Here is an 18,294-nt window from a genome sequence, read left to right as displayed (position 1 = left end):
AATCATATTCTGAGATTGTCTGTATATTTGTTGTGCACATTTCACAACATTAAACTGTTCCTTTTTGGCTCATCTATTGACCGTTCATTTGCGCCCCCTGTTGTGGGTCCGTGTCACTACACTTTCACAACATTGGCACCTCCCTACCTAGCTGACCTAATTAAACCTTACGTACCGGCCCGGGCTCTGCATTCTCAGGATGCAGGACTACTTTGTGTCTCTAGGGTGAATAAGAAGTCTACAGGTCACAGAGCTTTCTCTCATCGTGCCCCTGTTCTGTGGAATGATCTCCCTGCGTCAATAAAACAGTCAGATTCTGTGGAGACTTTCAACTCCAGACTTAAGATGCACTTATTTTCCTTTTCATATGGCTAGTAGAGTGATACAGTTTTGTTTTATGCTTTTTACTCTTTTAATTCATTTTATTAGTAAACGGAGCGTGTCGCAGCCTCAACTTTACCTAAGTTCTGGGTCTTCTCTTTAACAAACATGGAATATGGAGGAGTAGGAACAGAAAATAAAATGTAAAAAAGCTCACAGTTCTGTTGATTATGGCTGTTATTGTTGGGAAGAACTCAGAGTGGGTGAGTGGCGGATTCGATGAGAAGGCTGTCTGCGTGGAGCGATCCATTGAAATCTCTGCTGGCGGGGCTGAGAACTGAGGCACGGCGTTCACTGGGACTGTCTCAGCTGGTTTGGCAGATAGTCATGCAAGAACGAGCACAGCGAAAGAGTCTGCAGGCTCCGCAGCAGGCGGAGGCGAAGGGTGTGTTGTTGCAAATTGTGGACAGTCATGTACGGCATTGGAATCCGCTGATGTCATGGCCTGCTGAGGAGCGGTGCAAATGCCTGCAGGTCGTGGTGATGCAGCACCCGAGTCACCTGGCCTTGCTGTGGACGGAGGTATAGAGCGTGCGGCTGCAGAGCATGGAAAAGATGGCACGGTGTCAGAATCAGCCGGCTTTGCGGCTGACAGAGGTCCAGCGCGTACTTCGGCCGTCTCGACTGCAGGTCATGGCAGTGTGCGCGCCGTAACCACTGTGGTCGGCGCTGTGTCCTGGTGTGCTGATGACATAGCAGGAGGTGGCACGAGCTGTGACATCATCAGGTGTTCTGCTTGTTTCAGCGACATGAGCTCAGTAGATGTCTTGGATGAAGTAGCCGTGCTCAGTGGAGGCGTACTCATTCCTGATGACTTGGCGAGGCCTGGGAGAGGCGTAACCAGCACCGAGGGGTCGGGCAACCTGAGAGCTTCAGTTCCTGTGGGTGTGGACATCACGGTGGCTGCAAGATGGCACGGAGGTGCATGGAGCTTCCGGGGGGCCGACACTGGAGCCTGATGTGAAGGGACCAGTTCTGCAGAAGCATCCGTCTGTGGATCTGATTCCCCGGACTGAATTTGTTCCATCAGCTTTCTCGTGATCAACCACCGAGGAGCAGGAGTGGGAGGTGTACAGAAAGTGGGAGGAGCACACAGCCGTGGAGGGCCCACCGCTTCAGCGGATAACATGACGGTGCGAGGAGAGTCAAGACTTGCAATGATGTCTGCCTCAATCAGGAAGTCCATCGGGTCCTTAATGCAGGTATGCAGCTGGCCTTGTTTAAACAGAGTTTTAATGTGCGTTAACTCGGGGAAAGCAGCGACCATTTCAGGTGCAGCGAGGATAAGTTGATCAAGTGTAGAAAAAATGCGCTGCTTGCTCCACTTGCCTGGACTGTCCATGAACTCAAAAAATAACTCCTGAATTTTAAACAAAAACTCTGCCTTGTTCTGGAGTGATGATTCCTCCGTTTCAGATGAAGACTCATCCTCCAGGTCTTCCCACTCAGCGTCATCGTCTGGTGGCGAGCGAGAGGTTTGCAGATATTGCTCAGGGTGCTTCAACCAGTCAGGCAGCCTCTCTGCAGCAAATAAATTGTCCAGCTCTTCTAGGTCAGGGAAAAGGCTGTAAAGCCATGTGCTTGCTTCCATGACTTCCCAAGCCTGATCAAGGTAGTCAAATTTCTCTCTCGGGGAGTAGGTGTGGCGGAAACAGGTGAAAAAGAAGGAAATGTCTGCGAATACCTCTTTAATTGCTGACATGTTCAGTTCTGGATCTGAGTCCAGGCACTGCGCTGCGGTGGTTTGAATCATATTTGTCTAATAGATTACAATTTGTTCATGTAAATGGGGAATCTTCTTCACAGACTAAAGTTAATTATGGAGTTCCACAAGGTTCTGTGCTAGGACCAATTTTATTCACTTTATACATGCTTCCCTTAGGCAGTATTATTAGACGGTATTGCTTAAATTTTCATTGTTACGCAGATGATACCCAGCTTTATCTATCCATGAAGCCAGAGGACACACACCAATTAGCTAAACTGCAGGATTGTCTTACAGACATAAAGACATGGATGACCTCTAATTTCCTGCTTTTAAACTCAGATAAAACTGAAGTTATTGTACTTGGCCCCACAAATCTTAGAAACATGGTGTCTAACCAGATCCTTACTCTGGATGGCATTACCCTGACCTCTAGTAATACTGTGAGAAATCTTGGAGTCATTTTTGATCAGGATATGTCATTCAAAGCGCATATTAAACAAATATGTAGGACTGCCTTTTTGCATTTACGCAATATCTCTAAAATCAGAAAGGTCTTGTCTCAGAGTGATGCTGAAAAACTAATTCATGCATTTATTTCCTCTAGGCTGGACTATTGTAATTCATTATTATCAGGTTGCCCTAAAAGTTCCCTGAAAAGCCTTCAGTTAATTCAAAATGCTGCAGCTAGAGTACTGACAGGGACTAGAAGGAGAGAGCATATTTCACCCATATTGGCCTCTCTTCATTGGCTCCCTGTTAATTCCAGAATAGAATTTAAAATTCTTCTTCTTACTTATAAGGTTTTGAATAATCAGGTCCCATCTTATCTTAGCGACCTCATAGTACCATATCACCCAAATAGAGCGCTTCGCTCTCAGACTGCAGGCTTACTTGTAGTTCCTAGGGTTTGTAAGAGTAGAATGGGAGGCAGAGCCTTCAGCTTTCAGGCTCCTCTCCTGTGGAACCAGCTCCCAATTCAGATCAGGGAGACAGACACACTCTCTACTTTTAAGATTAGGCTTAAAACTTTCCTTTTTGCTAAAGCTTATAGTTAGGGCTGGATCAGGTGACCCTGAACCATCCCTTAGTTATGCTGCTATAGACTTAGACTGCTGGGGGGTTCCCATGATGCACTGAGTGTTTCTTTCTCTTTTTGCTCTGTATGCACCATTCTGCATTTAATCATTAGTGATTGATCTCTGCCCCCCTCCACAGCATGTCTTTTTCCTGGTTCTCTCCCCTCAGCCCCAACCAGTCCCAGCAGAAGACTGCCCCTCCCTGAGCCTGGTTCTGCTGGAGGTTTCTTCCTGTTAAAAGGGAGTTTTTCCTTCCCACCTTCCCCAAGTGCTTGCGCACAGGGGGTCATTTTGACCGTTGGGGTTTTTCTGTAATTATTGTATGGCTTTTGCCTTGCAATATAAAGCGCCTTAGGGCAACTGTTTGTTGTGATTTGGCGCTATATAAATAAAATTTATTTGATTTGATTTGATTTTGATGTGCGTGCGTGAACAGGACAGGAGGTCCTCAAACTGGGTCCCGCAGAGGTGGAAGGACCGCTGAAAGCGGCCGTCATCCAGACGCAGCTCCTGCAGCAAACAGTGATACTCCCTGAATTGGGAACGTCTCATGACGTTTGTCAGCTTTCCACAACAACTCGCTCCGTGTGATCAAGATCCGTCATGTTAACTTGACTGACAGCCGGAGCCGGTGAGCGGAATGGAAGCTCCTCCTATTTGATGACACACCGGGGCGAATGTTCGCAGCAAAAGCAGAGCGACACACCGGGCGAAGGAGGCACGTCCATCGCCACGCAACCCCCGCGAATTTGTGGCGTCTGATCGTGCCCGGTGTGAACGCAGCATTATAGTTTAAAAAAAAACTCCCTGAAGGTGAAGGTCGGGTGATGAGTTTGACCTCTGACCATTTTGGAACCAAGTGCAGACTGCAGGGTGCACTTTGACTTGTTCCACTTGAGATCAGCCGTGATCTGTCTGGAGATTATTCAGACCCCTTGAAGGTGGAAACTCGTCTGTAATCTTCCATGGATCTGGTGTTTCCTGTCATCCATTGTCTCTTTGTGCATGGCGGCTTGTTGCAGCTAATGGAGGAACAGGTTCAGAACATATCTCTGGAATATTCACCTCCTTTGTTAGTGTGTAGGAATAAAGCACACACACACACAGAACACCCGGAGGTGTTGCCATAGTAACTGACTCAGGAAAGGGATAAAGGCTTTGATACTCTAAGGATTCCCAGAGTTTGTTAATTCAAAATGCTGCATTTTGAATTAACTAGATTCCCAACTGTTTGTTGTGATTTGGCGCTATATAAGAAAAAAGTTGATTGATTGATTGATTGATTCCTGTCACAATGTTACAGATTTGCAGGCCGACATGAAAATGCTGTTTGAGACGCACACAGAATATGTGACCACTCCTCAGGTTTTACCACATAACCTACAAAGAAGATCTCTATTTACAAACCCATTTCCAATGAAGTTGGGACGTTGTGTAAAATGTAAATAAAAAGAGAATGCAATGATTTTCAAATACTCAATCAATATTCAGTTGAATACACCACAAAGACAAGATATTTAATGTTCAAACTGATAAATTTTATTTTTTTGTTGCCCCTGTCCCAGCTTTGGAATTGGAATTGCGGTTGTACGATGTGAAAAGATTGATCATCTGTGAAATGGACTACAAGGAAAACATGTTCTGTCTCCACCACGAAGACATTTGTCTGTCTCTGTATCTTGTCTGTGTAGCTGTCTGGCACTGAGAAGCCACCTGCTGGAGAGCCAGAGAACAACATTCTATCAGGTGCTGCAGCAAGAACAGAAGCTCCTGCAGATGGAGGCAATAAGGTACACCATGACTATGCACTATTCCACCATCACCGCGACTCCACCGTCGGAGACTCCACCGTCACCATGACTCCACTGTCACCGCGACTCCACCATCACAGAGACTCCACCGTCACCATGACTCCACTGTCACCGCGACTCCACCGTCACCAGTATTCCACCGTCACCATGACTCTACCGTCACCACTATTCCACCGTCACCGCGACTCCATCATCACCACTATTCCACCGTCACCATGACTCCACCATCACCACGACTCCACCATCACCACTATTCCACCGTCACCATGACTCCACCATCACCACTATGCCACCGTCACCATGACTCCACCGTCACCATGACTCCACCATCACCACGACTCCACCGTCACCATGACTCCACCATCACCACTATTGCACCATCACCATGACTCCACCGTCGCCAATATTCCACCATCACCATGACTCCACTGTCACCGGACTCCACCATCACCCTATTCCACTGTCACCGCACTCCACCATCACCACTATTCCACCGTCACCATGACTCCACCATCACCACTATTCCACCGTCACTATGACTCCACTGTCACTACTATTCCACCGTCACCACGACTCCACCGTCACCGCGACTCCACCATCACCACTATTCCACCGTCACCATGACTCCACCATCACCACTATGCCACCGTCACCATGACTCCACCGTTACCATGACTCCACGTCACCACTATTCCACCATCACCATGACTCCACTGTCACCGCGACACCACCATCACCACTATTCCACTGTCACCGCGACTCCACCATCACCACTATTCCACTGTCACCGCGACTCCACCATCACCACTATTCCACCGTCACCATGACTCCACCATCACCACTATGCCACCGTCACCATGACTCCACTGTCACCATGACTCCACCGTCACCACTATTCCACCGTCACCATGACTCCACTGTCACCGCGACTCCACCATCACCACTATTGCACCATCACCATGACTCCACTGTCACCGCGACACCACCATCACTACTATTCCACTGTCACCGCGACTCCACCATCACCACTATTCCACTGTCACCGCGACTCCACCATCACCACTATTCCACCGTCACCATGACTCCACCATCACCACTATGCCACCGTCACCATGACTCCACTGTCACCATGACTCCACCGTCGCCAATATTCCACCATCACCATGACTCCACTGTCACCGGACTCCACCATCACCACTATTCCACTGTCACCGCACTCCACCATCACCACTATTCCACCGTCACCATGACTCCACCATCACCACTATTCCACCGTCACTATGACTCCACTGTCACTACTATTCCACCGTCACCATGACTCCACCGTCACCACCATTCCACCGTCACCATGACTCCACTGTCACCGCGACTCCACCATCACCACTATTCCACTGTCACCATGACTCCACCGTCACCGCGACTCCACCATCACCACTATTCCACCGTCACCATGACTCCACTGTCACCGCGACTCCACCATCACCACTATTCCACCATCACCATGACTCCACCGTCACCGCGACTCCACCATCACCACTATTCCACCGTCACCATGACTCCACCGTCACTACTATTCCACCGTCACCATGACTCCACCGTCACCAGTATTCCACCATCACCATGACTCTGCCGTCACCACTATCTGGATGGCATTACCCTGACCTCTAGTAATACTGTGAGAAATCCTGGAGTCATTTTTGATCAGGATATGTCATTCAAAGCGCATATTAAACAAATATGTAGGACTGCTTTTTTGCATTTACGCAATATCTCTAAAATCAGAAAGGTCTTGTCTCAGAGTGATGCTGAAAAACTAATTCATGCATTTATTTCCTCTAGGCTGGACTATTGTAATTCATTATTATCAGGTTGTCCTAAAAGTTCCCTAAAAAGCCTTCAGTTAATTCAAAATGCTGCAGCTAGAGTACTGACGGGGACTAGAAGGAGAGAGCATATCTCACCCATATTGGCCTCTCTTCATTGGCTTCCTGTTAATTCTAGAATAGAATTTAAAATTCTTCTTCTTACTTATAAGGTTTTGAATAATCAGGTCCCATCTTATCTTAGGGACCTCGTAGTACCATATCACCCCAATAGAGTGCTTCGCTCTCAGACTGCAGGCTTACTTGTAGTTCCTAGGGTTTGTAAGAGTAGAATGGGAGGCAGAGCCTTCAGCTTTCAGGCTCCTCTCCTGTGGAACCAGCTCCCAATTCAGATCAGGGAGACAGACACCCTCTCTACTTTTAAGATTAGGCTTAAAACTTTCCTTTTTGCTAAAGCTTATAGTTAGGGCTGGATCAGGTGACCCTGAACCATCCCTTAGTTATGCTGCTATAGACGTAGACTGCTGGGGGTTTCCCATGATGCACTGTTTCTTTCTCTTTTTGCTCTGTATGCATCACTCTGCATTTAATCATTAGTGATCGATCTCTGCCCCCCTTCACGGCATGTCTTTTTCCTGTTTTTTTCCCTCAGCCCCAACCAGTCCCAGCAGAAGACTGCCCCTCCCTGAGCCTGGTTCTGCTGGAGGTTTCTTCCTGTTAAAAGGGAGTTTTTCCTTCCCACTGTAGCCAAGTGCTTGCTCACAGGGGGTCGTTTTGACCGTTGGGGTTTTACATAATTATTGTATGGCCTTGCCTTACAATATAAAGCGCCTTGGGGCAACTGTTTGTTGTGATTTGGCGCTATATAAAAAAATTGATTGATTGATTGACTATTCCACCGTCACCGCGACTCCATCATCACCACTATTCCACTGTCACCATGACTCCACTATCACTACTATTCCACCGTCACCATGACTCCACCGTCACCAGTATTCCACCGTCACCATGACTCTACCGTCACCACTATTCCACCGTCACCGCGACTCCATCATCACCACTATTCCACTGTCACCATGACTCCACTATCACTACTATTCCACCGTCACCATGACTCCACCGTCACCAGTATTCCACCGTCACCATGACTCTACCGTCACCACTATTCCAACGTCACCGCGACTCCATCATTACCACTATTCCACCGTCACCACTATTCCACCATCACCGTGACTCCACTATCACTACTATTCCACCGTCACCGCGACTCCACTATCACTACTATTCCACCGTCACCGCGACTCCACCGTCACCACTATTCCACCGTCACATGACTCCACCGTCACCACTATTCCACCGTCACCATCAATCAATCAATCAATCAATTTTTTTTTATATAGCGCCAAATCACAACAAACAGCTGCCCCAAGGCGCTTTATATTGTAAGGCAAGGCCATACAATAATTATGTAAAACCCCAACGGTCAAAACGACCCCCTGTGAGCAAGCACTTGGCTACAGTGGGAAGGAAAAACTCCCTTTTAACAGGAAGAAACCTCCAGCAGAACCAGGCTCAGGGAGGGGCAGTCCTCTGCTGGGACTGGTTGGGGCTGAGGGAGAGAACCAGGAAAAAGACATGCTGTGGAGGGGAGCAGAGATCGATCACTAATGATTAAATGCAGAGTGGTGCATACAGAGCAAAAAGAAAAAGAAACAGTGCATCATGGGAACCCCCCAGCAGTCTACGTCTATAGCAGCATAACTAAGGGATGGTTCAGGGTCACCTGATCCAGCCCTAACTATAAGCTTTAGCAAAAAGGAAAGTTTTAAGCCTAATCTTAAAAGTAGAGAGGGTGTCTGTCTCCCTGATCTGAATTGGGAGCTGGTTCCACAGGAGAGGAGCCTGAAAGCTGAAGGCTCTGCCTCCCATTCTACTCTTACAAACCCTAGGAACTACAAGTAAGCCTGCAGTCTGAGAGCGAAGCGCTCTATTGGGGTAATATGGTACTACGAGGTCCCTAAGATAAGATGGGACCTGATTATTCAAAACCTTATAAGTAAGAAGAAGAATTTTAAATTCTATTCTAGAATTAACAGGAAGCCAATGAAGAGAGGCCAATATGGGTGAGATATGCTCTCTCCTTCTAGTCCCCGTCAGTACTCTAGCTGCAGCATTTTGAATTAACTGAAGGCTTTTTAGGGAACTTTTAGGACAACCTGATAATAATGAATTACAATAGTCCAGCCTAGAGGAAATAAATGCATGAATTAGTTTTTCAGCATCACTCTGAGACAAGACCTTTCTGATTTTAGAGATATTGCGTAAATGCAAAAAAGCAGTCCTACATATTTGTTTAATATGCACTTTGAATGACATATCCTGATCAAAAATGACTCCAAGATTTCTCACAGTATTACTAGAGGTCAGGGTAATGCCATCCAGAGTAAGGATCTGGTTAGACACCATGTTTCTAAGATTTGTGGGGCCAAGTACAATAACTTCAGTTTTATCTGAGTTTAAAAGCAGGAAATTAGAGGTCATCCATGTCTTTATGTCTGTAAGACAATCCTGCAGTTTAGCTAATTGGTGTGTGTCCTCTGGCTTCATGGATAGATAAAGCTGGGTATCATCTGCGTAACAATGAAAATTTAAGCAATACCGTCTAATAATACTGCCTAAGGGAAGCATGTATAAAGTGAATAAAATTGGTCCTAGCACAGAACCTTGTGGAACTCCATAATTAACTTTAGTCTGTGAAGAAGATTCCCCATTTACATGAACAAATTGTAATCTATTAGACAAATATGATTCAAACCACCGCAGCGCAGTGCCTTTAATACCTATGGCATGCTCTAATCTCTGTAATAAAATTTTATGGTCAACAGTATCAAAAGCAGCACTGAGATCTAACAGAACAAGCACAGAGATGAGTCCACTGTCCGAGGCCATAAGAAGATCATTTGTAACCTTCACTAATGCTGTTTCTGTACTATGATGAATTCTAAAACCTGACTGAAACTCTTCAAATAGACCATTCCTCTGCAGATGATCAGTTAGCTGTTTTACAACTACCCTTTCAAGAATTTTTGAGAGAAAAGGAAGGTTGGAGATTGGCCTATAATTAGCTAAGATAGCTGGGTCAAGTGATGGCTTTTTAAGTAATGGTTTAATTACTGCCACCTTAAAAGCCTGTGGTACATAGCCAACTAACAAGATAGATTGATCATATTTAAGATCGAAGCATTAAATAATGGTAGGGCTTCCTTGAGCAGCCTGGTAGGAATGGGGTCTAATAAACATGTTGATGGTTTGGATGAAGTAACTAATGAGAATAACTCAGACAGAACAATCGGAGAGAAAGAGTCTAACCAAATACCGGCATCACTGAAAGCAGCCAAAGATAACGATACGTCTTTGGGATGGTTATGAGTAATTTTTTCTCTAATAGTTAAAATTTTGTTAGCAAAGAAAGTCATGAAGTCATTACTAGTTAAAGTTAATGGAATACTCAGCTCAATAGAGCTCTGACTCTTTGTCAGCCTGGCTACAGTGCTGAAAAGAAACCTGGGGTTGTTCTTATTTTCTTCAATTAGTGATGAGTAGAAAGATGTCCTAGCTTTACGAAGGGCTTTTTTATAGAGCAACAGACTCTTTTTCCAGGCTAAGTGAAGATCTTCTAAATTAGTGAGACGCCATTTCCTCTCCAACTTACGGGTTATCTGCTTTAAGCTACGAGTTTGTGAGTTATACCACGGAGTCAGACACTTCTGATTTAAAGCTCTCTTTTTCAGAGGAGCTACAGCATCCAAAGTTGTCTTCAATGAGGATGTAAAACTATTGACGAGATACTCTATCTCCCTTACAGAGTTTAGGTAGCTACTCTGCACTGTGTTGGTATATGGCATTAGAGAACATAAAGAAGGAATCATATCCTTAAACCTAGTTACAGCGCTTTCTGAAAGACTTCTAGTGTAATGAAACTTATTCCCCACTGCTGGGTAGTCCATCAGAGTAAATGTAAATGTTATTAAGAAATGATCAGACAGAAGGGAGTTTTCAGGGAATACTGTTAAGTCTTCTATTTCCATACCATAAGTCAGAACAAGATCTAAGATATGATTAAAGTGGTGGGTGGACTCATTTACTTTTTGAGCAAAGCCAATAGAGTCTAATAATAGATTAAATGCAGTGTTGAGGCTGTCATTCTCAGCATCTGTGTGGATGTTAAAATCGCCCACTATAATTATCTTATCTGAGCTAAGCACTAAGTCAGACAAAAGGTCTGAAAATTCACAGAGAAACTCACAGTAACGACCAGGTGGACGATAGATAATAACAAATAAAACTGGTTTTGGGACTTCCAATTTGGATGGACAAGACTAAGAGACAAGCCTTCAAATGAATTAAAGCTCTGTCTGGGTTTTGGATTAATTAATAAGCTGGAATGGAAGATTGCTGCTAATCCTCCACCCCGGCCCGTGCTACGAGCATTCTGACAGTTAGTGTGACTCGGGGGTGTTGACTCATTTAAACTAACATATTCATCCTGCTGTAACCAGGTTTCTGTTAGGCAGAATAAATCAATATGTTGATCAATTATTATATCATTTACCAACAGGGACTTAGAAGAGAGAGACCTAATGTTTTAATAGACCACATTTAACTGTTTTAGTCTGTGGTGCAGTTGAAGGTGCTATATTATTTTTTCTTTTTGAATTTTTATGCTTAAATAGATTTTTGCTGGTTATTGGTAGTCTGGGAGCAGGCACCGTCTCTACGGGGATGGGGTAATGAGGGGATGGCAGGGGGAGAGAAGCTGCAGAGAGGTGTGTAAGACTACAACTCTGCTTCCTGGTCCCAACCCTGGATAGTCACGGTTTGGAGGATTTAAGAAAATTGGCCAGATTTCTAGAAATGAGAGCTGCTCCATCCAAAGTGGGATGGATGCCGTCTCTCCTAACAAGACCAGGTTTTCCCCAGAAGCTTTGCCAATTATCTATGAAGCCCACCTCATTTTTTGGACACCACTCAGACAGCCAGCAATTCAAGGAGAACATGCGGCTAAACATGTCACTCCCGGTCCGATTGGGGAGGGGCCCAGAGAAAACTACAGAGTCCGACATTGTTTTTGCAAAGTTACACACCGATTTAATGTTAATTTTAGTGACCTCCGATTGGCGTAACCGGGTGTCATTACTGCCGACGTGAATTACAATCTTACCAAATTTACGCTTAGCCTTAGCCAGCAGTTTCAAATTTCCTTCAATGTCGCCTGCTCTGGCCCCCGGAAGACAATTGACTATGGTTGCTGGTGTCGCTAACTTCACATTTCTCAAAACAGAGTCGCCAATAACCAGAGTTTGATCCTCGGCGGGTGTGTCGTCGAGTGGGAAAAAACGGTTAGAGATGTGAACGGGTTGGCGGTGTACACGGGGCTTCTGTTTAGGGCTACGCTTCCTCCTCACAGTCACCCAGTCGGCCTGCTTTCCCGGCTGCTCGGGATCTGCCAGGGGGGAACTAACGGCGGCTAAGCTACCTTGGTCCGCACCGACTACAGGGGCCTTGCTAGCTGTAGAATTTTCCACGGTGCGGAGCAGAGTCTCCAATTCGCCCAGCCTGGCCTCCAAAGCTACGAATAAGCTACACTTATTACAAGTACCATTACTGCTAAAGGAGGCCGAGGAATAACTAAACATTTCACACCCAGAGCAGAAAAGTGCGGGAGAGACAGGAGAAGCCGCCATGCTAAATCGGCTAAGAGCTAGTAGCTACGCTAAGCTAGCGGATTCCTAAAAACACGCAAAGTGAATAATGTGTAAATAATTTAGAGGTGATTCAGCAGAAGGAGTGCTTTAGTTAAGGCACGTAAAGATTACACTGGGAAACAAATCGTAATCTAGATAACTAGATCAATCTAACTGCGCAGATTAAACAGCTAACAGATACAGAAAAACACCGCTGTGCTCCGGAACAGGAAGTGATACAATACCGCAGTGAGAGCCAACCACCAGTAGAGGCCAAATGAAAATAACTCAGACAGAACAATCGGAGAGAAAGAGTCTAACCAAATACCGGCATCACTGAAAGCAGCCAAAGATAACGATACGTCTTTGGGATGGTTATGAGTAATTTTTTCTCTAATAGTTAAAATTTTGTTAGCAAAGAAAGTCATGAAGTCATTACTAGTTAAAGTTAATGGAATACTCAGCTCAATAGAGCTCTGACTCTTTGTCAGCCTGGCTACAGTGCTGAAAAGAAACCTGGGGTTGTTCTTATTTTCTTCAATTAGTGATGAGTAGAAAGATGTCCTAGCTTTACGGAGGGCTTTTTTATAGAGCAACAGACTCTTTTTTCCAGGCTAAGTGAAGATCTTCTAAATTAGTGAGACGCCATTTCCTCTCCAACTTACGGGTTATCTGCTTTAAGCTACGAGTTTGTGAGTTATACCACGGAGTCAGACACTTCTGATTTAAAGCTCTCTTTTTCAGAGGAGCTACAGCATCCAAAGTTGTCTTCAATGAGGATGTAAAACTATTGACGAGATACTCTATCTCCCTTACAGAGTTTAGGTAGCTACTCTGCACTGTGTTGGTATATGGCATTAGAGAACATAAAGAAGGAATCATATCCTTAAACCTAGTTACAGCACTTTCTGAAAGACTTCTAGTGTAATGAAACTTATTCCCCACTGCTGGGTAGTCCATCAGAGTAAATGTAAATGTTATTAAGAAATGATCAGACAGAAGGGAGTTTTCAGGGAATACTGTTAAGTCTTCTATTTCCATACCATAAGTCAGAACAAGATCTAAGATATGATTAAAGTGGTGGGTGGACTCATTTACTTTTTGAGCAAAGCCAATAGAGTCTAATAATAGATTAAATGCAGTGTTGAGGCTGTCATTCTCAGCATCTGTGTGGATGTTAAAATCGCCCACTATAATTATCTTATCTGAGCTAAGCACTAAGTCAGACAAAAGGTCTGAAAATTCACAGAGAAACTCACAGTAACGACCAGGTGGACGATAGATAATAACAAATAAAACTGTTTTTTGGGACTTCCAATTTGGATGGACAAGACTAAGAGACAAGCTTTCAAATGAATTAAAGCTCTGTCTGGATTTTTGATTAATTAATAAGCTGGAATGGAAGATTGCTGCTAATCCTCCGCCCCGGCCCGTGCTACGAGCATTCTGACAGTGTGACTCGGGGGTGTTGACTCATTTAAACTAACATATTCATCCTGCTGTAACCAGGTTTCTGTTAGGCAGAATAAATCAATATGTTGATCAATTATTATATCATTTACCAACAGGGACTTAGAAGAGAGAGACCTAATGTTTAATAGACCACATTTAACTGTTTTAGTCTGTGGTGCAGTTGAAGGTGCTATATTATTTTTTCTTTTTGAATTTTTATGCTTAAATAGATTTTTGCTGGTTATTGGTAGTCTGGGAGCAGGCACCGTCTCTACGGGGATGGGGTAATGAGGGGATGGCAGGGGGAGAGAAGCTGCAGAGAGGTGTGTAAGACTACAACTCTGCTTCCTGGTCCCAACCCTGGATAGTCACGGTTTGGAGGATTTAAGAAAATTGGCCAGATTTCTAGAAATGAGAGCTGCTCCATCCAAAGTGGGATGGATGCCGTCTCTCCTAACAAGACCAGGTTTTCCCCAGAAGCTTTGCCAATTATCTATGAAGCCCACCTCATTTTTTGGACACCACTCAGACAGCCAGCAATTCAAGGAGAACATGCGGCTAAACATGTCACTCCCGGTCTGATTGGGGAGGGGCCCAGAGAAAACTACAGAGTCCGACATTGTTTTTGCAAAGTTACACACCGATTCAATGTTAATTTTAGTGACCTCCGATTGGCGTAACCGGGTGTCATTACTGCCGACGTGAATTACAATCTTACCAAATTTACGCTTAGCCTTAGCCAGCAGTTTCAAATTTCCTTCAATGTCGCCTGCTCTGGTCCCCGGAAGACAATTGACTATGGTTGCTGGTGTCGCTAACTTCACATTTCTCAAAACAGAGTCGCCAATAACCAGAGTTTGATCCTCGGCGGGTGTGTCGTCGAGTGGGGAAAAACGGTTAGAGATGTGAACGGGTTGGCGGTGTACATGGGGCTTCTGTTTAGGGCTACGCTTCCTCCTCACAGTCACCCAGTCGGCCTGCTTTCCCGGCTGCTCGGGATCTGCCAGGGGGGAACTAACGGCGGCTAAACTACCTTGGTCCGCACCGACTACAGGGGCCTGGCTAGCTGTAGAATTTTCCACGGTGCGGAGCCGAGTCTCCAATTCGCCCAGCCTGGCCTCCAAAGCTACGAATAAGCTACACTTATTACAAGTACCGTTACTGCTAAAGGAGGCCGAGGAATAACTAAACATTTCACACCCAGAGCAGAAAAGTGCGGGAGAGACAGGAGAAGCCGCCATGCTAAATCGGCTAAGAGCTAGTAGCTACGCTAAGCTAGCGGATTCCTAAAAACACGCAAAGTGAATAATGTGTAAATAATTTAGAGGTGATTCAGCAGAAGGAGTGCTTTAGTTAAGGCACGTAAAGATTACACTGGGAAACAAATCGTAATCTAGATAACTAGATCAATCTAACTGCGTAGATTAAACAGCTAACAGATACAGAAAAACACCGCTGTGCTCCGGAACAGGAAGTGATACAATACCGCAGTGAGAGCCAACCACCAGTAGAGGCAAGCAAGAGCAAGAAGTGGCCAAGGACACTAAACATAGAAGATAAATTACATAAGAACTGAATAGGAAAATAAACACTAAGACAAAACTGAACTGGAACTGACTATGATTGAAGAATACAATAAAGATAACCAAGGAAAGACTAAATAATAAACAGAAAGCAAAACCCGATATTAAAGTACAGCAGAAAATGACAGAAATGAAAAGAGCAAAAATAAACAGATGCTAACTAAATGAAAACACAACCTGACAGAACTGAACAATGGCTAAATTATAAAAGTAACAAAGTAAAATAGAATAATAAAAACAAACAACCAATAAATCCAAGGCGAAGCCGCCGGTAAGTAAAAGGAAGGGACAAAATAGGGATTAAAGCCTGGCTCAGGGCTGGGCATGATAGAATCAGTAAAGTTAGATGGGCTTGCATGAAACATGTTGCATTTAACATTTGACATTTATGTGCGGTGTGCTGCTCACATTGTTATATAAACATTATGTGTAAAAGTAAAACTGTGTTTGTCTGTGTAGCGTGATAAGCAGATGAACAGTATGCCTCATGGCGTTCCAGAGAAAATATATTATTATTATTATTATTATCATTATAAGATTTGAGGGTATTATCAAGTTATTAACAAGTTATATTATGATTTATATCACAGACAAATTAGCCATGAAAAATAATATCCAACCGCTCCAGGCTAAAAGAAATCAGAGACTGTAAGGTGGTGGCAGGAGAGAGTGTAGCTAGACAGCATAGGATGGTGGTTTGTAGGATGACTTTAGAGGTGAAGAAGAAGAGAGTGAGAGCTCAACAAAGGATCAGATGGTGGAAGCTGAAGGAGGAAAACTGTTGTGTGAAATTTAGCGAGTAGGTGAGAAAAGCACTGGATGGAGGGGAAGGTGAAAAGAGAAGTGGCAAAAGCTAAGGAAAAGACATTTAGCGAGCTGTACAAGAAGTTGAATTATAAGGAAAGAGAAAAGGCCTTGTACTGATTGGCCAGACAAAGGAACAGAGCTAGAAAGGATGTGCAGCAGGTTAAAGTGGTAAAAGATGCATATAGTAAAGTGCTTACAAGTGAGGAGAATGAAGGTGGAGGGAATATTTTGAGGAGCTGATGAATGAAGAAAATGAGAGAGAGAACAGGCTGGATAATGTAGAGAGAGTAAATCAGGAAGTGCAAGAGATTAGTAAGGATGAAATGAGGGCAGCTATGAAGAGTGGAACAGCAGTTGGTCCAGATGACATTTCAGTGGAAGCATGGAATTGTCTAGGAGAGATGGCAGTGGAGTTTGTCACCAGATTATTTAATACAATCTTGGAAAGTGACAGGATGCCTGAGGAATGGATACAAAGTTTGCTGGTTCCTATTTTCAAGAACAAGAGTGATGTGCAGAGCTGCAGTAACTACAGAGGTATAAAGCTGATCAGACACAGCATGAAGTTACAGGAAAGAGTAGTAGAAGCTAGGCTTAGAAAACAGGTGAAGAGCAGCAATATGAGCAGCAGTATCGTTTCGTGCTGAGAAAGAGCACTACAGATGCAATGTTTGCTTTGAGAATACTGATGGAGAAGTATAGAGAAGGCCAGAAAGAGTTACATTATGTGTTTGTGGATTGAGAGAAAGCTTATGACAGGGTTATGACCCCCCCCCCCAACTAGGGGTGTCATAACAGAAAACCAGCCTTGCGACTTAAGAGAAACTGACCTGGAGTTGTGTGAATGCGAGTCTTGGGTCTCTCACGAAACACAAACTGCTTTACAGCACTATAGCAACAACACATACATGCTCACCCCCCCATCAAGCCATCAGTGAACTAGCAGCTATTGGAACAAGAAAACTAAGAGTAGAGAAGACTGAATCTTCAACTGGACTGGGTTGGTTGACGCGAGGACATTTAGCTTCAAATCGCAGAAGCTTCCTCAGCTAAAATTCTTGCTCTGGTAGTCTGACTTCTGTCTTGACTCTTGTAGAGAAGAATAATCAAGAAGTCACAAAAGCTGGAGTTTTAAACCTAACCAGACCCCTCCTACCGAGAGGCAAAGAAAACTAAGACTTTATTGCTGACATGTTCATAACCATGACAGAGCCATCAGGAGCAAAAAAAAAAAAAAATGCTGTCAGAAGAAGTGAGAAAGAGAACAACAAACAGTGTGACAGAGAGGGGTCACACAGGTCAACCTTGGTTGGACTTTCTTGGAATAGCAGAGCTGAAAGGTAAAGAAGTGGGAAAAACAGCATGACAGACCTGCAGATACTCCTCCTGGAGGAAGCTTTGGAGCAGAGTTCACTGTGAAAGCTTGACATTGTAATTCCTCACTCATCATGTACGTACATCCTCAAAGAGAGAGAAACAAGCGGCGGCACTGGGGGGCAGAGCGAGGTGGAGAGATAGAGTCAGGAGCAGAGAGAAAGTGAAAGCCACCTGAACTAAACTCTGCTTGCTGCGTATTTCTGGATTGTTGCTTTCTTGACATGGATTGCGCAAAAACAAATGCATATGGAAAGTGGGGTGGGGTGGGGTGGGGCGTGTGAGCTGTTTTACAACAGTTTTGTAACATATGTACTCCTGAGGTGTAGGAGGAGCTCCATTGAGAAAAATGCAACCAAAACCAGACAAAACATCAAAAAACTGACCAAACTTACATAGGTGGCCTTTAAATCTTAATTTAAAGTTTTCACAGTAAATTAAGTTAGCGTATTTAAAGGACATTTTACTTGACAGGATCACTGTGTTCTTAAACAACAAATGTTCTTGAAATATTTGTTCATGGCTTAACTGCCCC

At 44.4% G+C, this 18,294-nt stretch overlaps 1 protein-coding gene across 1 annotated transcript in view; it reads left to right on the top strand.

The window, feature by feature from the left end:
- Window positions 1-18,294, top strand: part of apc2 (APC regulator of WNT signaling pathway 2) — a 234,378-nt gene that overhangs the window by 143,976 nt on the left and 72,108 nt on the right. The window contains 1 exon segment of the mRNA XM_034179257.1: window positions 4,857-4,955. Coding sequence (XP_034035148.1) covers window positions 4,857-4,955 — 99 coding nt within the window.

Source organism: Thalassophryne amazonica, chromosome 10, assembly GCF_902500255.1.
Source record: "Thalassophryne amazonica chromosome 10, fThaAma1.1, whole genome shotgun sequence".
Taxonomy (NCBI): domain Eukaryota; kingdom Metazoa; phylum Chordata; class Actinopteri; order Batrachoidiformes; family Batrachoididae; genus Thalassophryne; species Thalassophryne amazonica.
Note: the sequence above shows the minus strand (reverse complement) of the source record. Positions and strands in the feature narration are given on the sequence as shown.